This window comes from Chroicocephalus ridibundus, chromosome 8 (assembly GCF_963924245.1).
Source record: "Chroicocephalus ridibundus chromosome 8, bChrRid1.1, whole genome shotgun sequence".
Lineage (NCBI taxonomy): Eukaryota > Metazoa > Chordata > Aves > Charadriiformes > Laridae > Chroicocephalus > Chroicocephalus ridibundus.
This window is the reverse complement of record NC_086291.1, coordinates 12,554,072-12,573,834: the sequence shown is the minus strand read 5'-3', so window position 1 is coordinate 12,573,834 and position 19,763 is coordinate 12,554,072. Positions and strand designations below refer to the sequence as shown.

At 49.2% G+C, this 19,763-nt stretch overlaps 1 protein-coding gene across 18 annotated transcripts in view; it reads left to right on the top strand.

Annotated features, from left to right (window-relative positions):
• The window catches only part of PTPRF (protein tyrosine phosphatase receptor type F), a 396,994-nt gene that overhangs the window by 336,736 nt on the left and 40,495 nt on the right, over nucleotides 1-19,763 (top strand). For 9 of the 18 annotated variants that reach the window (XM_063344836.1, XM_063344839.1, XM_063344838.1 and 6 more), the window contains 6 exons: nucleotides 4,191-4,217; nucleotides 6,516-6,633; nucleotides 8,907-9,485; nucleotides 10,130-10,227; nucleotides 16,202-16,455; nucleotides 17,153-17,243. In XM_063344836.1, the coding sequence (XP_063200906.1) occupies nucleotides 4,191-4,217; nucleotides 6,516-6,633; nucleotides 8,907-9,485; nucleotides 10,130-10,227; nucleotides 16,202-16,455; nucleotides 17,153-17,243 (1,167 nt within the window). The remainder of the gene's footprint in view (nucleotides 1-4,190; nucleotides 4,218-6,515; nucleotides 6,634-8,906; nucleotides 9,486-10,129; nucleotides 10,228-16,201; nucleotides 16,456-17,152; nucleotides 17,244-19,763) is intronic. The other 9 variants (XM_063344846.1, XM_063344844.1, XM_063344842.1 and 6 more) reach the window with 3 other exon arrangements.

Sequence of the window (19,763 nt, the reverse complement as noted above, 5' to 3'; positions counted from 1 at the left end):
CCTAGGGAGAGTACTCAGTTGTTAGGAAGGTCCTGCGATGGAGCTGAGGCCGCTCCCTCCCGTCTGTGACTGATTACCTCCATCAGACTTCTCTGTGCCTTCCAGTCTGAGCTCTCACCTCCTACTGACAGACTGATGGACAAGCAAATGTGACCATGCCCTGTGGAGGAGCGCCCAGGGAGAGCGTGTGTATTGCTACAGAGCTGGGTCAGATACCTGCACCACCTCCGGCACAGGCCCTGCCCATCGTGGTTCAGCCAGTCCCATGGTGGACAATGGCAGAAGATTCATTTTTGTGCCCTGGGTCTTGTGCACAATGCATCCAAGCACTGTGAGAATGCCTTTGAAAGGAGCAGGGGCACCAGTGCAGGGTCTCAGCTGCACTCCACCACTCTGGTACAAGTCCTCACTGGCTTAAGGGAGCAGGGCATAGGCAGGGCCATGGGGCACAAGCATTAAATTCTTCAGAGAGGACAGGGCCCCACCTGCTTTCCTTGGTCTCCAATCCCTGGGCAGCTGCAACATGTCAGGAGGACCAGTGGACTTGATCTCCTCCATCCCTTCCCAGGTACCAGTCCTACGTGCCCTGCAGAGTGCTGGGTGGCAGTGCCGAGTCTGGAGCACCGGGTGCAATGGAGGCAGCAGGGCCAGGGAGGACAGGCCTTCCCAATCAGGTTCCTCTGCGAGTGTGACTCGTTTGCTCATTCCAAGACAGGCAGTTAGACCCTGCATGAATCTAGCTGTTGATCCTTTGTGTCCTGCTTGCAGCCTGCTTGTTCTCAGCCCAGAATGGAACATCTTGAGGGGGGACTTTCTCCCCATGCTGCAGTGTGGCCATGGTGACTGCTCCTGCCCTTGACTGTGCAGCATATTTGCTGGGGAGCCTGCTGCCTGCATCGCTCTGGGGATGTGGCACGCACGTTAGCCTGGCTGCTTACAGCTCTCTGCAGATCCAGCCTGCCCAGAGAGCTTTGCAGTGCTTCTGCTGGTGGGAGCCGGCTGGGTACAAGGAGGTCAGGCTTTGTGGAGGAGAGACCTCTGCTAGCTCCTCCTCCAGCTCTGCAAAGAGCGTCATGGCAGGGAACAGGTGTGCTGCCCACAAGAAGGGCTGCAGGCTCACAGGAAGATTGTGTGGTCTTCACATGCAGCACTTCCCCATCCAGCATGCAGACCAAGTGCACGTTCCACCAGCTTGCTCCAGAAGAGCAGGAAGAAGTAACAGCAAGCACTTCAAGCTGTTGGGTTGAGATCAAAGGAGAAAGGGGAAGCAGAGACTCTATTCTCCCTGGGCAGCACCCATCCCAGGCATAACACAGAGGAATTTAGAGCCTCCCTCTTTCACTGGGTGATAGTCAAGGATCTTTATCTGAATCTACTTGGAACAACTCTTTATGCATGTGTACTCGTCTAGGTAAGAGTCTGGCATGGAGGCAAGATGTTTGTTCGTAAGTCGAACAAAACTGAAAGGCATCATCCAAGAGGCATTTCAATAATGGACAAAGGTGAAGTTCTGGAGCCCTCAGACCCCTCCGCATCCCACAAGCTGAGCACCTGGGTTTACATCTGGAGTTTTGCTGTGGTGCCAGTCACTGAAGCAAAGAGAAGGATCTCCAGGAAAACCGCAGCATCCACTTCCCATAGCTGGGCCTGTTTAGGAGGGCTTGAGTCTGTCTTTTGCAAGAGCCATGGTCAGGGAAAACAGCCATTCCCTGGTGAGACATGACTACGCTGTGCCATGTTGAAGTGTAAAATGAAACGTTAAGGCATTGCAGCTGCCATAAATACACACTGTTAGCTTTAGCACTTCCCTGAGCCATCCTGCCTCATGCACACAGCACTGTCTGAGTTCTTTTTATGACAGCTCCTGGGCTTTTCGGATCAATTTGTCTTACTGACCAATCTTAAACAGTTAAGAAGCAATTGAGTTAGTTTAAGGAAGGAAATGTTTTGATCTGCAGATGATATTTTCATAATGAAACTGAATTTATACCAGGGTATTTATGCAGGCCTGGCTTTTCACTGTTCTTCCTCCAGCACAGATCTCAAGGCGTTTCTTTGCACTCTGATCTGATGCAAGATTAAAGTCTACTGAAACATAAGAGCAAACAGAGTTTGAACATTAAACGCTTGGTCTAAAATCCTAGTGGATGATAAACTCCCTGCCGTGATGTGAGAGGCTGTGAAATGCAGTAGCCTCCTGAGCTTGGGTCTGCTCCACTGTTTGTTCCAGTGGGTTGTCACCTTCTGCTCCTGCACCTACATGTAGGTGGGTGGGGGTGTTACCATCCACGTGTCCCCCATCCACCAGGGACATGGTATTGGAGCACAAGTGTACTTCTGGGAGAAGGAGCTACCAGGCCTCATATCCTTACTGCAGTAAGACTTTTGCCCGGTTTTTTGCAGGGCAGAGTGTGTGGCTGTTGAATACCATGTGGGCTGACTGGCACAGGCAGAATGTCAACAGCAGTGACTTGGGTTTAGCTAAGCATGCAACACTGGAAATAACACCAAGATGTGTGTGGAAAGAGGGCCTTTAGTGACCATAATACGTAGTGAGGGCCTTCACTTTATAGGAAGTCTTTAGGGACAAATTGACCTCTTCACTGAAATTAAGTTTTAAGATGGTTTAGGGGGATAATTCTGCTGCAGTCTCATGGCATCAAATAAGTGAACGAAAATAAATTCTTAGAGGAACATTTCTCCAATAAATTCTTCCTGAATTCAGGGAATAAAATAACTAATATTTTGAAGGTACGCCATGTATTTTACTGCTGAGGAGAGTACTCTGCCACTGTGATAGGCTGCAGCCTGTGAAAGCCACCTCAGACAGCTTGAGTACAAAAGGCAACTTGTAGCTTTCATACCGTTTAGTACTTCTGCTGCACTTGCAGGTTCCCAGGCACTTCAGTACTGTTAGCTGGGCTTCCCAGCGTCCTGAGGAAGTCAGTATCTGAGCGCCATTTCACAGCTGGCAGCTCAGGCTCAGAAGCAAGGCTTGCCAAGGCTCACACTGTGAGTCAGGGGCAATAATACCTATCTTCTGCTTTCATCTCTGTGCTTGAACCCATCGACCGGTGCTTCCTCCAGGCAGATTTAGTAACCTGAGATGTAATGCATCACCTTGGCTGAGAGAGCTCGCTGTGATCTCTGCAAACCTTCCTTTGGTGCATCAACCACAAAGAACAGTGCTACGGGCATGCGTGGCAGCAGCCACGGTCTGCTAAGTCTCACCACCCCAATGCAGCTTTGATGCCTTAGAGCCCCAAATCCAGCCAGAAACCTGTGTATTCCCTCTTCAGAGCCCTAATTGAGCTGCCATGGCTGGGAATTCACGTGAGCTTTTGCTGGGAAATGGTTTGTCTAGAAGTCTTACCTGCAGGGCTGCTCTTGCCAAACGAGTGTTTGCCGTTTGGTGTTGTGTAATTGGGAGTTAGAAGCTGTTTCCTCAGTACGTGCACCAGTTTGAGCCTTACTCCAAGCCACGCAGCGCCGTGTGGAGCTTAGTGTGCTTAGTGTGGAGCTTAGCGCTTAGTGTAGAGCTCTCTGTAAGATCTCAGCCTCTGTTGCACTGTTTACAAGAGAGGGCACGTCTCGGTTTTCTGAGATCCCCAGAGCATTTTCTTGCAAATGATACAGGAAAGAGAAGCTCTGTAAATGTTGCATTGGTACTTCCCTGCAGAGAGTGCCCTCTCAGTTTTGCATGTTGAAGTCTTTGGTTCTCAACAAGAGATGGTGGCTGGAGGGTCGCCAGGACAGAAAATGGAGATTAGGCCACAAAACTGTTGTGCCGGGACAGCAGTCAGGCACGGAGCCTTGTTGGTATAAGCCGTCCCTTCTTGCTTCTGCTCATGGAAGAGGCAGAAAAGTGCAAACAAAGCCAGAAGGGGAAAGGACTGCAAAGTTAGGAAGTGGTGACCTCTCCATCCATATGAGAAGAAAGCTCTTTGCCCCTTTGTGTGAATGATCTCAGAACTACTGCGCAGGCTAGCAGCATGTAGAAAATTGCTCTATGCCATTTCTTCCCTTGGCACAGCCTGTGCCGAGTGACCTTCTGTGTATAAGTGTTGTAATCCCCCCGACCCAGTCCTGCTAACCCCTGCTGTTGTCATCGTCGTCATCCCCTTCCTACACGTTGCCCCTTAAAATTCTGTGTCTCCATTTTCTCTCCTCCTTCCTTTCTCCCCCATCAGTGGAGAGCTGAGGACTCCGTGGACCATGTAAGTACCACTTGTGTGTATTCCAGGTTGGAAAAGAGGGGTTTGGTAAATCGATTTGTGAATTTTGTAGACACAGTGCTGTCAAAACATCCCTTTCACTCCCTTAATGAGGCTGGAGAGTTACATTGTGAAACCTTCCACAAGCCGCAAATCCAGCGAAAATTGGCATTTAGATTGCTACTAAATGCAGAAAAGCAATTGACATTTCCTATAATCTGTATTTCCAGCTTGTTGCAGTGCAGTTTTAGGCAGGCTCAAGTGATCGACTCAGGAGGTGCATCCTACTTTCTGCAGTAGTTGGCCCACCGAGTTACATGGTAAAATTAGATATATAATCTTTAAACCACATTGATCGTAGTCATGAAAAATAACCTACACTCTCAACAGTGACCTTTGGCTGAAACACAGATAGTAATAAGAAAACAATCACATTTAAACAGTTAAATACGATTTTTCCCACATAATTTTGAAATATAAATTTGGAGGAACAAACTAGAAAATGACCTTTTTAGAGTCAGCAATTGAATTACGTGCCCTACTGTGAGCTTCCCCAGCACAATGCATTTCTCCTCCTGGTTTATACAGAGGATTCTCGCTCAGAGTGGCTTTGTCATGACAGCACCGTGTTTACATTATGCAATCAGACCTTCTTTCATCCATCCTTCGTCTCTCTCCCCTCCTCCCAGCTCGCTTGCTTTGCTCCCGGTGGCATGCTTTTGCGTGAGAATTTCTCTTTGCATGGATTTGGGAGGAGTGAATTCTCTTGGGATGTTCAGAGTCTGCAGGTTTTGTGTGAGTGCTTCCCCCGCGGGTCCATTGGCACCGATCGGACTGCGCGTCCACTCACCCGCACACACGATCTGCTGCAGGGGCGGAGTTGGGATCGGACTCTGGTTCACACGGTGATTTTGGCGGGGTTCTTGTTGGTGCTTGTTGATTTTTCTCTGGGCTGGCTGGTTCCGCAACGGTAACACGGTGATTTTGATGAGTAAGCCTGGGCAGGTAACCTGAACCAGCAGCACTGACTGGAAATCAGCAGGTTTAATAGTGTGGGTGTTAGTGCGAATGAGTGATGGGAGACTGGCTGTGCTCTGAGAGCAACCGCGGGCACCCCTTGCACCTCCAAAGCTGGCAAGGATCCCCCAGGAAGATATTGGACCCCTGGAGCAGCCTCTAACAGTGGTCGTGCTGCCTGTCCTCAGTGACTCAAGCTTAACCCTCTCCCTCTCTGCTCTTCTTGTCTGAAAGGGTAAATAACCAACTCAGAGCCTCTGCCTCCTTCCCGAAAGCTTCCCCAGCTCCCTATCCAGCCCAGTTGTCTCTTGCTCCCTCACCTGATGCGTTAGTAGTGCTCATGGCCCCAGTCCTTTTCACAGCACCCACAGATAAATGCAGTTATGGGGTACCTACCCTGAGCCTTCAGAGAGCTGCTGGGAGCTGCTGAGCTCGCTGTGCTTGCTCCTTTGCAGGCCTGGCCAGCCAGGCTTGGCACAAGTCATGTTGCCACTGGAGGCCAGGAGGGAGGAGCTCTTTGATCTCAAATTGAAGTGCAGAGCCATGCCCTCCTCCTGCCCAGAGGAAGCCAGAGCATGCAAGGGTGCTAGCAGCCTGCCGAGTCTGCCCTCCTCCCAGACCTCCCACAGCGCAGGGTTTTCCCTCCAGGTCTTGCCAACGCCTTGCGCTGACCCCATTCCATGCCTGCAACACCGTGCCAGGGATGCTGTAGCACTGCAGGTGCTCCTTGCCCGGGGCACCTGGCCTGGTGTGGCCGTGCCACTGCCTGCATTGCCTCTCTGTGCTCCCTGCGGCTCTGCTGCAAGAGGCAACTTTAAAAATCCCCAAATTAGCCCGCAAGAGGTTTCATCAGCCAGCTGAACTGGCTTTTACTCTGGTTCACAGCTCCACAGTCCTCCTACTCTCAGGCTTGTGGCAGAGTGGCTCTGGCTTCACGCAAAACCACCTCTGGAGCAGATCTCCCTCTTGGCAGAGGCCGTGGGAGCATGCAGCCACTGACACAAGTTGCTGGTGGGTCCCTAGGATGGCCAAGTGTCAGGGGCAGGGGTTGAAACAGGGCGGGTGACTGTTGGAGTGGCAGCGATTGTTGTTTGCTGCTGCTGTGTGAGATGTGCGTGCTTGGGTGCAGTCCATGAGTGTGAGCCGCTATGACTGTGAGCCAGCGAGCATGTCGGTGGGTTGCGGTTGGAGATGCTGACCTCAGCGCCCTCCTTTTGCTCACTCCAGTAATAAGTATTTCTTCTTCTCATTTGCTTCTTCTCCACCTCGTGGATGTGCTCCCAGGAGACGGTGATAGGAGGCCTGCTGCCGGAAACCACCTACTCGGTCACGGTCGCTGCCTACACCACCAAAGGAGATGGTGCCCGCAGCAAGCCAAAAGTCATCACCACCACAGGGGCAGGTGAGTGTGGGCAGCAGATATTGCAGCAATGTAGGGGTGGTGGTAAAACCTGCCAAGAGGTGCATGGGGAATATAGCCAAGGCACCTGTGCAGGCAGAAGCAAGAGGGCTGGAGACACTGCAGAGGTACACACTCTTGTGATCTCCAGCCCTTCCTTACAGGCTTTGCCACTGGATCACCTGAGCCAAGTGCAGCAAACAGATGGACAGACACTGACGGGGCCCATGAGACAGCAATGAAACTCATGGGTCTGAGCTCATCTGCGTAGTCCAGAGACCTGGGAAAAGGAAGCCTGAAAGTCTAGGCCCTCCCTCAGCTTTGGAGTCATGGCCTGTCCTCATGTTGTTCCCGTAGGCGAGTGACATTTCTTGCTTCCTGCGGTGACTGCACTGCCTGCTGGGATGGCCCCTGGCACAGAGCGCTCCTCAGAGGTGCTTCTCAGCTTCCCCCCTGGCTGTTACTACTGCTGCCTCCCCAGGCTTACGTAGCTGAGCCCGGCTCCTCCTAGAGCCATGGTAAAATCTGGAATGCAACAAATCCTGCCATAGGAGTGCTGCGGACACAACTTCTAGGTCCTGGTGATCCCAGCCAGTTTGGTTCTGCTGTCTCAGTAGAGACTCACACCCTGTGCCTAGTGCAACACAAGAGCCTCAGCCTGGAGCAGGGGCACCCAGGAGCTCATCGGGTGCTTTCCTCCGGATGCAGTCAAGCTTGCCTTTGGTGGTGGCACCAACTAGTTGGCATTGTCTTGTCCTCGATTTCCACTCACTAGACCTGTCCTACAGCTGATAATCCTGCTGCTTCCTCACACCAAGCCACAGGAACAGTATTTACCACTTGTTATTATGGGAATGCAGCTTATGCAAACAGAGCGTTTGTTCCTGGTGCTTTTAAACAAGGAACAGCTTGCCATCTCTTCTGTGCCGCATATGGGGAGCTCCAGAGGTAGTTTCCACTGTCACAATCTCAAATGCTGTCTCCCTTGTGCCTCGCCATGATGTATGCTCTGTTCATCAAATTGCTACAGCTGTCCTATAAACAGGAAAAGCTTCCTAAATATCCCAGTGTTGCACTGTAAGCCACAGTGGGTCTTCCCATGTTATGACGCACATTTAAAGTTAATATTTGGAATCAGCTTTGAAAATAATGTGTCCCTTAATACTACCTGCTGTTAGACATTGTATTATGAGTGCAAGGAGGATGGCACTGGCAGTGGATATGTAATTGTGTGTCTTAAAGACCTACAAAACCACCCCCAGAGCTGCCTTTGTACAGTCTCGTCTGCAACCTTGACCTCAAAGGGGAGTGTTGGTATCGCCCTCTGATGGCAAAATCGGGGCATAAGTCTGACAAATCTGTTTTTCTCTTGTGCTCATCTGTGGGCTCATACATTTCAAAACTGTGCAACGATATTTAACTAGGTTTGGCTACAATCCCATTTTCGTTTTCATATCAATGGCCCCAACCCTTTGATTCTGAGTATCTTCCCTATCAGTTGATTTGTTTACAAATCTGAGCTGATGTGAAGTGAAGACACATCCTCTTTTTTAACTGAAGGAGATCAAGGTATTAAACCACCAATTTAAAGCCATCAGTTCCTAACCAGTGACGGCAACACCCCTTGACTTGTGCAGCATAAGCAAAAATCCTGTGGAATGCTTGTGTTCACCTCTCACATCGACACTGACATCACGAATCTGCTCCTCAGCTAAACCAAAATGTATTCTGATGGCAAACAGCCCGCCCAGCTCTGCTCGCTGCCTCTGCAGATGGTAAAACTGCAAGGTTTCAGGATGAAATTTGTCTGCCTCCAGACAGATCAGGGCACTGGACTTGGGCTTCTGTGTGTCTGTTGTGGTACAGTGCACTGGGGCCAGCGTGGCCTGGTGCTGTGCACTAGCTGGAGTGTCTGAAGACAACTGATTGGGAGGACAGGATTCAGATCTTCTCTGAGATAAATATGATGCTGTGAGGTACCTTAAACCTTTCCTGTAAAAGGGGATGAATTTTGGGGCTGGATATGGCTGAATTTATTCCCTGTTTAGATGGCAGCACGTGGGAAAATGGCAGTCAAGAGCTGGCTGGCTCCAGCTTCCCTCGCCACTGGATTAGGGTCAGTCTGCCTCTATCCATTTGAATTGTCTGTCGTCCTCTTCACCCTGTTGTCTGAACTTTCCCACTTTCCTCCATCCTCACGGACTGAGCAGCACAGAAGCGGTCCTTCCTTCCCCTCCTCCCAGGCTATAGATGGTCATTGTGTGTTTATGTTGCAGTCCCGGGGAAGCCCACCATGATGATTAGCACGACAGCCATGAACACAGCCCTCATCCAGTGGCACCCACCCAAGGAGATGGTAGGGGAGCTGCTGGGTTACCGGCTGCAGTACAGACGTCTTGATGAGGAAAAGATGAACACGATAGACTTCGGGAAGAGAGACCATCACTACACTGTGACCAACCTGCACAAGGGGGCCACATACGTCTTCAAATTGTCTGCCAAGAACAGAGCTGGCCCGGGAGAGGAGTTTGAGAAGGAGATCACTACTGCAGAAGATGTGCCAAGTGGCTTCCCACAGAACCTGCGTGTGGTGGGTCTCACCACTTCCACCACAGAAGTTGCATGGGACCCCCCGGTCTTGGCAGAAAGAAACGGCAAGATCGTCAACTACACAGTGGTATACAGGGACATAAATAGCCAGCAGGACCTGGTTAACATCACCAAGGACACAAGTATCACTTTGACGAATTTGAAGCCCGATACTACTTACGACATCAAAGTGAGGGCCCGCACCAATAAAGGGGTTGGGCCGCTCAGCCCCAGCATCCAGTCCCGGACCATGCCTGTTGAGCAAGGTAAGTGCCCCTCTAACAAGCCCTAACAGCAAGCTCTGCCTCCAGGACAGGGACCTTTGCTTTGGTTCATGAGGCTACACTCCCCTTTGCTCTGACTAATGAGATCAGGTACTGTGTGGCTCCTTAGTCTAAAACTAGCTCAGCGAGGGGAGATTCAAGGAAAGTTTCCTTAAAATTGCCATCTGAGGGGGTAAAGGGGTGTTGGTGGTACCTTAATTGCCTTTGTCGCTCCACAGGCACACTTTGCTGTTTTGTGTGTACATGAAAGGCTCTTGCTTGAACTGGAGCAGGCGGCTGGGTAGGATCATCTGCAGATCCAGTACCTGAGCACCACTGCTCTTTGATCATGGCAAAGGGCCAAGAGAGTGTGAGTAGAGGCGGGGGGAGAGGAAGGCTGCAGTTCAGCCTACAACTTCCTTTCTGTGATGCTGGAAAAGTATAGTCAAAAAGCGAAACTCCACTGGAGACTGGAGACTTGGTAAAAGGATGCTGCTCTTTTCTCCTCATCTCTCACTTCTCTGTTGTAGCTGAACTCTTTGACCTCTGCTGCTGAGTTAGACAAAGAGAGACTTGGAGCCGAGCTGCTGCCTGGCTCCCTCCTGACTTGGCCTTACAGTGCTCAAATATCTTGTTTTTCATTTCAGTGTTTGCTAAGAACTTCCGCGTCAATGCCGTCATGAAAACGTCTGTGCTGCTGAGCTGGGAAGTGCCTGACTCCTATAAATCTGCAGTGCCTTTTAAGGTAAGAGTGGGATACAGAGGACAGGGAGTTCCACCTGTGACAGCGAGCAGGACAGTGGAAAGCAGCATCTTGACCTGCCACATGATGTTTTCAGGCCATCAGACAAGAGACGAGCAGAGCAGGGTCACGTTGCTCACTGGCTTGGGGTCTTGCGGAGCTCAGACCTCCAAGCCTAGGTTTAGTAGCTGCTCTTGCTTTTGAGCACCTGTGCGTGAGCCATGGCACACAGTAGAGCACACTGCTGCTTGCTTTCCCTCCTCTCACTCTTCTTAGGCCAGAAGGTGCTGTAGTTTTGTTGATTTCTTTCTGTTTTGATCAGTTGTGGGATAGCCAGTAAGCACTTGGCTCATGGTAACAAAAAAGGAGTCAATAGAGTTGGCTGAAGCATACCAACAGGAAACGCCAAGCAGTGAAGATGCACACTGGGCAGAGGCAGTCAGAGAACGGGGATATCTCAGGGATCACCATCCAGCTAGAAACCAATTTAGCAGCTTTTGTTAAGTGCACCCTCTCCTCCCTTGATGGTGCCCCTGAATTACTTGCGTTTTCGAAGGGAAAGGGAAACTGGTCCGTCACCCCAAATCACTGATGCTTTTCCCATGGGTGGTTGTGGTTCACGCAGTCCCCATCAGTGCTTTACTTCTCCATCAGCTTTCTCAAGCATCTTGGTACCTTGTATCACTCGGCTGGGGCCTACCAGTCAGGCTGGCCTTTTCAGCTCCGTAACAGTGGTTACACAAGCTTGTCCTGGTGCCTGACTTGGAGTTGAAGTGTGAAAAGTTATAAGTGTGGTTTAATCGGAAGAGATCACCAAGACAAAGCGGTCTGAAAACCAGCCAGTGAATCAAACTAAGAATGACTCCTTCTGCAACATGTCCTGTCTCAAACATCTGGATTGCCTTTATGAGTGACTTCAGAGCATCAAGGGCAGATGCATAATCTCAGGGAGTGAAGGAGAGAAGCATCCTCATCCTTCCAGAAGATGTTACAGGTGTGAGCTGCGCAACGTGTCAGTGCAGGGGGAACTCTGCAGGAATGGCTGCTGCTCTCTTTTCTCCAGCACAGTTCTGGATGTAGTGTCATCCACCAGGCTGCAGACAGCACTGATGACCCAACGTCTTCCTGCTCTTGTCTGTCCTCCGGTGCGGATCACTGATGTGGGTAAAAGACTAGAGTGTGGCAGAAATTTCTGCAGATCTCAGTGCAGCTTCTCTCCCTTAAGAAACAAGACCAACATGTCACATCGCCAAGGATAATCTTCCACCCAGTCTCAGTAGCTGTCTGCTGCCTCTGCAGAGGCGGCCAGGGGTGAGAGCCACGTGACTTCCCTTCCTCCTTGCACATGCCCTTTGCCATGCTGTGCCTGAAGAGCAAATGCAAGACCTGCATGAGCTGTGGGGGATCCATGGCCAGGGGAATGAGGGGAAGGTCTTGAACTGCCTCCACATCAAAGTGTGTGAGCACCTCCCCTTCCTTATTACTAACTCTCCTTGTTTAAATCCTGAAGCTGAATTACCATGATCAATAGCAAGCACTTGTTAACATGCAGAGTTTAGCTGAAGCAGACAAGGCTTTTGTGAAGACCTTGTGGTATTCAAAGCTTCCGCAGGTGTAGGGTGCATTAGGATCAGTGTTCAGATATCTGGCCGCAAGGAACTTCACAGAGCCCTGTTACTTTGCTCTCTGCTGAAGAACCAGGCTGTTTCTCATCTTGCCTTGTTCTTGTGGCACAGAGCCCACATCTCTGTCTGACAGCGCAGTGCTAGAAAGGGACAGTGTGACCTTTGGAGCGTTACTACCACATGCGGATGGTGGAGTCGTTGGAAGTAGCCAGGAGCCAAGGACGTAATGCTGATGCCTCGTCTGGCCTTGTAGCTGTGATTGCTTACACAGGCGGTGACTCAGGGTCTGCCCCTGCTGCGGGTTAACCCTCAGATGACACAGGAGCAGATGGCAGTAGCCACTTGCTAACTGAAGAGCAGTCATGCAAATGAGAGTGTTAAAAGGATATTTCTCTAATAGTGTCTTCTTTCTATTAATATTCCCAGATTTGCAGACACACATGAGTCAAGGCCAGGAGCTAAGAGGGTCAGCTCCAGGTCGTTGATTGTGCCGCTCGAAAGAAATCCTTAACCTTCAGGACTTTGTATTTTTATAAACAAGATTCGCCTCTCTCCTCTAATTCAGGCACATGGGATGCCGAGGCCAGAGCCTAATACTGTAACTAGCATAGCAGATAAATCTCCATGGGAACAATTAGTTTTATCTACACTTGATAAACAGTCTCATGCTAAATCTATGTCCCAAAGGGTGTCATATTCTACTTTAACAGATTTAATTAAAGTAGATATTGTTCTGACAATGAATAGTGAGGCGCAGACAGGACTGGTGCTTTTTTTTTTTTATAGGGGATGAACTGAGACCTTAGGAATTTTCATTGCTACCAAATCAATAATGAAGGTTTGAGTTCTCTTTGGGGAATTTTCACAGCTTCTTCTGGTCCAGGAGATAAATTTCTTGTAAAATGTGGCTCAGCAGTTGTGGTGGAGCAGAGGCACCATTCCTTTTCTATTCCGGTGTGCTTGCCAAAAGCTGTTCCGGAGCTTTCGTGGAAAGTGCAAGATAGATACAACGTTCTCCTTGGGGAAACTGCACTTTTCCTGAGACACATTCTTCAACTTAAGAGCAGGACAGAGGATATATTGGTTAAAGGCAGCATTCCAAGGTATTTTGCAAACGGGGAGAAGGAACAGCACCTTTTGAAAATTACTATGATACAGGTTCGGAAATAACCCCTAAGAATGCTGGGCAGTGCCTTCTCACAGTGTGTCCCATGGAATGTAGCAATTATTCCTGCCCGCAAAAAAGGTAACCTTGTCCACTTCTCCATCGAGTCATTATCTTTTTCCGGTGTTGCACACTATGTGTCTTTTCATCTTCTAGTTCAATACATCCTTTACTGCCTTGAAATCAAGCAGCAAACCTTCAGCAGTGACATTTGTACCCACCTCGCTTTGCAAATCTTCTCTTGTGGGCAAGAGCAGCACAAATGACATTTTACAGCAATCCATGGGCTAGTCAGCAATGTTTGGCAGTTCAGAGCCCTTGGGCCAAATTTGCTGCTGACTTAAGTAGTTACCAGTGGGCCATGATGTAACCTCTAAATAGCATTCCTGCTTGAGCTCCCAGGCATCTTCAGCTGCACACAAATGACTGTTTCTGAGCCCTTACATTATTGTAGGTTTTGTGTAGAGGCATTAACTAATGGTGCATAGCATTTGAGAAGACAATGTGTTATGGCAGGTAAAGGAACGCAGAACTGCCTCGGCAACTGTGAAAAGGGGGGATGGCAAAGAATGCTTCAGCAAAGCATTGCAAATCCCAATTTCACTGTCTTCGGACACAAATTTCTGTGCATGGCCGTAAAAATCATCATCTGGTGTCAGGACTGAATTGGAGACTGTGTCCTGGCCAATTCTAGTGCAGAGCGAGCAGGAAAGCTCTAAACGGAAGTGCTTGATCCTTCTGCCTCCTCTTGCTCCAGAACAGCAGCTATGTCCCCAGCAGATGCCTTATGTGCAGGCAGTTGGTGGGCGAGTATCTTCCCTGGAGCGCATGCAGAAGCACTTGGTGATACCTTTATGAGGGAAGAATTCGTAATGAGAAATCTCACCTGAGAGGCACAGGTGAGAGGCTTTGCATCCTTCCAGCATAGCTCTTAATGTTGGAAGTTTGGTTTTGTTCAAGTCTGTGTTGGAACACATGAAGTGAGATCCCGCTGGTCCCCCAGGACACCCCCTGACTTGCTGTCATCTGGAATATCTGGACCTGTACCATTGCAATATCATTGCATGGAGTGGTGCTGGGGCAGGCAGCAAAGCTGCTAAGATGACTTGAAGTCTAGCACTCCTGTCTTTGATGTGCTTACTTCTGTGTCAGAGCAGTGTGAAACCTGCCAAATAAATATCTGATACTCTAGCACTATAAGAAGCATTTCTTCATTTTACCTTTTTCACTCACTTTAGCACCCATCTGATGTGCGTGTCTTTGGAGAAAGGGATTAAAGCCCAGGAGAAAATTTAAGAGGAGCCACAGCAGAGAACAACTCCTTCCAGCCATCCTACCTTTGACAGCCTTTCCTGCACATGAGACAGCCAGCAGAGGCTTTGTCCCTGTAAACCTCTTTTATTTTAGTACTTGGTACTTATTTTTGCAGTTCATCCCTGAAGATTGAAGCATGTCAACAAACAAGATTGATTGCATCTCTCCTGCATTGCTGGCTTCTCACTGCTGCTCTGTTACCTGTTGAGAGTCTCTTCTCAGCAGCATAAAAGCTGGGGCTCTTTTCCTATACTGACCTCCATGCAAAGTGATCTGAAGAAGATGTGAAGCATGCTGTGGGTATCGCTGTGTGGATAACACAAAAGCAGAGCTGCAAATTCCAGGCCTAGCCTGGTCCCTGTGCTCCACTGTGCTTCAGATCTCTTTCCAGGGCCTCCCAGCTCCTCCCAGCTCCAGCACTAAATATTAGAGTAGTGCTAATCAGCTGCCCTTGTCCCAGAGAGCTGGTGGCTTTCTGCAGATTTCTGTCACCTGCCAAAAAGGTGACTTGGAAGGAAAGTTTGGTCCCTCCCTTGCTGCCTGTATCAGCCTGAACGGTAGGCTAAGCTGGTGAAAAATCTGGTTTACTTCAAGTAATTTTTTTTCCACAGAGCTGTCTTCTCTCTCTCAAGGCCAATGTTGGAAAGAGCACATTTTACTGTGTGGGCTCTGCCTGTGGCACATAATAACTGCCATGGTTTAACATGCTCCAGCTCTGCCATTGCCAGTTTTTGGTATTCTGTGTCTCTGCACCGCTATCAGGAATCCAGCGTTCCCCTGCCACACTGGATGGTCACCTGGTTGAAAGAAACATGCTGGTTTATCACACCTGGGGCACAACCTCTGATCTCTGTGGTTCTCTGCCTCTGTCTCCAGGAACTGTCTGAGTTTCTGACTTTGCAGAGGCAGCACCCAGCATTTTGGGCTACAGGCGTTGTTCCAGCAAGACCAGGATCAAGGTTCCCAGGGCAGATGAGCTGTTTGGTGCAGCTAATATGGCAGTGCCCATGACTGCTGTGCCTTGAGGGATATGGGGGACCTGCATATCCGCAACAGGGCACTGAGAAAATGTCGGTAGCTGGGGGGCCAACAGGCCCAAAGGGAAGCTGTGGGGGGGGGGCTGCCCACTGCCCTGGGCCACCAATGCCCCTGCCCTGCCCTGCCCAGCAGCCCCTTGCTGCAAGCACGGCAGGGAAAAGCAGCACCGATCTCCTGCCCACGGCTGGTGCGGCATCAGTATCTGTTGTCATGGCAACAGGGTGTCACACCTGCAGAGCCGCTGTTTCGGGTACCAGTTTGTGAGCCCTGTGGGGGATTTTTCAGATCATTGGTGAGGCGTGTAACCCCCGCCCCACCCCACCACCACCCCCAGTCACCTTGCTGGGAGGGGGATGCTCTGCATTAACCATTCGATCAGGCATCAGCTGGTAGACACGGGAATGACACGAATTAAAAGCAGACAGGGTTTTACACCAAAAGCATATTGTGTGTTATAGCCTCGTGAGACAAGAAACAAAGACCCATTCATCTCCACACGAGGGCAAAGCACAGCCATCTGGATTCCTGCCCCAAACCAGTGCTGAAAAGCAGTGCTTGTGGCACCACCAGCCTCACTGCTGGCACTGGCCACCTGGGCTTTGCTGAGATGACCCTCTCTGCTCCATCACTGCGAGGCACAGGGAGCATGGTTCAACCCTGTGCTGGGGGTTGTTCTTCTTTAACTAAAGATTTATGGCTGTTTACGAAGCGCACAATAGCTGAACCACCTGAGGGAGGGCCCAGAGCCAAATTGTCGTCTCTAACGCTGCTATTTTGAGTGTGAGTTTTCATCAGCAGCTGTCAGCTGCATGAGCATGTTCTTTTCCCGTTTCAGATTCTGTACAATAGCCAGAGTGTGGAGGTGGACGGCCACTCGATGAAGAAACTCATAAGTGACCTCCAGCCAGACACGGACTATTCTTTTGTGCTAATGAATCGCGGGAGCAGTGCTGGGGGGCTCCAGCACCTCGTCTCAATCCGAACCGCTCCTGACGTCTTGCAGAGCAAACCCATCGCCACAAACAAGTACATACAGGAAGGAAAATTCACGCTCACCCTTCCCAAAGTCCAGACCACTGTGCCAGTTAGGTAGGTGCTGTGCCCAGGTGGAGAAGGCAGGGTGGGAGGCTAGAGATGGGGAAAAGGGCAGGGCAGACCTCTGCCAACCTGTGGATTTTGTAACCTGGGAGTGAATTTCTGAGCAGGCTGCGGTACAGAGCCAGGCGTTTACCCGTAACATGGGATCACACTGCTGGCTCTTTCTGAGCAAATATTTATGTGCAATAAAATTAAGACAATTCTCTGATAGTTTGCCCTCACCCTGGTGGGTATACTCCAGATGCTACCAACAAAAATGCAGTTGAGGATCAGGAGGGACTTCCTCTGACACTGTATAATATCCTTTAAATAAATAATGCCTAAAGCCTCAAGGAGATTAAAAAACCGAGTTTGTGGAAGTCTTATTTGTTACTGTGGTATCCTTGTGCTGAAGCACAATTCCCCCAGGGTTCTTGCTACAATCCGATTATATAAATGTCCTCACAGCTCCTACACCACCCTCTGGAGCGCAGTGTGTAGATCTTCATTAACCTAATGAGTGCTAACGGGGAGTATTCTCTTCTCTGGTACAGCAGGAAAACTGACCTCTTCCTCACTGAACTCTTTTCCTGCGTAGAGGTCAGGGAGAGGAGCAGGTCATCCTTGGGAGGCATATGGCACGTGTTATTCGGTGATCTGCCAGAGACATGACTTAGGGTCCAGTGCTTATGCTTTCCTTCCTTCCCAGGTGGTACTACATCGTGGTTGTGCCAGCGGATCAGAGCACCAGCAGCCCAACTGCTCGGTGGCGGACACCTGATGAGATGGAGCTGGACCAGGTAGGAGTCTGTAGCAGCTGCTGTAATAGAAGTGGCTCCCAGGTGGCCCGGCACGCTTTGCCCAGGCCTCCTGGCAACGGCATGGGTGCAGTGACATAGGTGCAGGCTGTACATCAGAGATGGTGGTCTGTGGGACGCGCAGTGCCCACTCAGCCTTTCTGGGCTGGTGACAGCACGTAGGAAGGAGGCTGGAGTCAAGCAAGGGAGGAGCCACCTCCCAGAATGTGCCGCTGTGGGAGACCACACTTGAGTGTCTCAAAGCTCTGACCAGGACAGATCCTGTCTTGGACCGTACACTTTTTGCAGCCTTTTTCAGTTGCAGCACCCATGCTGATATTGAAAACAAGCTAGGAGAGAAAGATATTGTTTTCAGTTTATTAAGCTGTCAGGAGGCTTTTCCCTCTCTGGATAGGACCTAAGCCCACAGTTTGGATAAAGAGTTCACTCTAATATCTAACAAAACCTGCAAAGCTCCCTTCACACTTGCTTGTTAAAGGCTTTCAGCATTCACCAGCCCATTCACCCCAAGGTGCAGCTTATTCTGTGCAGGAGTCCTCCAACACCAGCAGTGCGGTACGTATGTGGGTGTCAGAAGAGTCCCACACAAAGGCTGTGTCAGCTCTTCCCCACACACACACCCCACCCCCAAAGTAATAAGGAAAAATTCCAAGAAATCGCACAAAGGTTCCATTAAGAGAACAAAGTTGCAAGCTTGAAGCACTCATAAATTACAAAGTGTTAGAAGCTGTAAGTCAGCCCTTGCTTATCATTAATCTTTACATGATTGCACAGTCTTTTCCATGGGGTCCCTGCTCACGCCGTGTATGGGTGGATCTGTTCTGCACATGAAGCACAATTGTGTGATGGAGAACCATCATCTGTAGGTCTCCTGCATCATTTCATGGCAGAAATTGGAAGAAGTCACAAGAAATAGAAGACTAGGATGCGAAAGGATGGTTTGGTTTTGAGCTTTAGGTGGTTGAAAGTTATTGAGAGAACTGGTTTCTGTCTCTGTTTCACCCAGTCCTGGGCAAATGATATAAAATTTCTGCTAATTTTCATTAGCAGACACTGTCTTGCATGTTCTGCTTTTTTTTGGAGCGCTCAGTTTGAGATCCTGGAGCCTCATTTGCAAAGCCTAAGCATCCCCAGCTGCAGAGAAAGTCAGTAGGAGCTCTGCTGGATACAGTCAGTGCTGTAAAAAAAATACTAACTTTTCTATAAAAATAAAACAAGCTGATGTCTTTTCAATTTGACATTCAAAATTAGTGGGCATTTTTTACATTAATGTCCCTGTGTTTCTGTTCTCTATCTGTAAAATCAGGATAATCACTTTCATCTCACCTCATATGGGTGTTTGGAAGATAAGATCGTTAATGTTTGTGAAGCACTTGTAATATTATAGTGATCAGCACCATAGAAAAGCCCACAAGGAAATTATTAATTTTGTCTTCAGACCTGTATTTGAATAGTAAGCAATAAACAAGGCCTCAGGCTGCATAATGCAAAGAAGAAAACAAAATATGGAATAGCTGCTCTTTGATTAAGCACTGTCTGTCCTGTGTATTGAACAAAGCAGGGCAGTTACAGAAAAGATAGTTTGTGACCGTGCAGTCAAGGATTGTAACACAATGCACATACGTAAGACGGCTGGATTAATTTTGCGCAGGCAATATTAGTTTTCTTATTTTTCAGGATGTGAACTTTGCAAGCCTAGCATTTCTTTTGGTGCAGTTTTTTGGGGCGTGTGTTACATATATAGGTGGCAGTAGCATCCAGCAACCTCAGTCACAACTGGATCCCTATGGTTTCATGCACATACAGCTGTGCTTTCTGCCCCAAAGAGCCTAGCTGTAAGGTACAAGAGATGTGTGTAAGGAGCAAACTCCACAGTCCGAAGACTATCTGCCTTTTTTCCCCTGCAGTTGCAAGGATATTTGTGAAACTGAGACTGTTCCATCCTGGATTTTTTCTTTTCTTTTTTTTTTTTTTTGGTGCTGTTGCAATGACAAGCTATAGCTTTCCTAAATTGCTCCGACATGAGTATTCATAAGAGAACAAGGATGGACTGTCGAGGGGAAAGAGCGGGGGGTGCCTTACCCAGCTTTTCCTCCTCAGAGGGAGTGAGCTCAGCTCAGCAGCGTGGCTTTGTGTGCACATCACTGTCCTCAGCCCCACTGACGTTCCCCGTCTGCCCTGACAATGCCGCACTGATACATTCGTGTGTGAAATGTATTTCATGCCTCCTTCTTCATTTTAAATTAGAATTTCTGTTCCAAGCCCGATATTCGTTTTTATTCATTAGAAAAACATCTTTAAACATCTGAGAGTCTTTCTTAGCAGTGTAATTGAATTTTTGTGTGTTTATATCCTTTTTCATGAATTTGTGGCCGACTATGAAATTTGCCATTTTTACTCTGAACATCCCATGAAATCTGTTATCATTCTGTGTGATTTACACAAAGCTCTGCCAGCAGCCCAGCAGCAGGTGAAATACCGAAGCACTGACAGAAGGGAAAG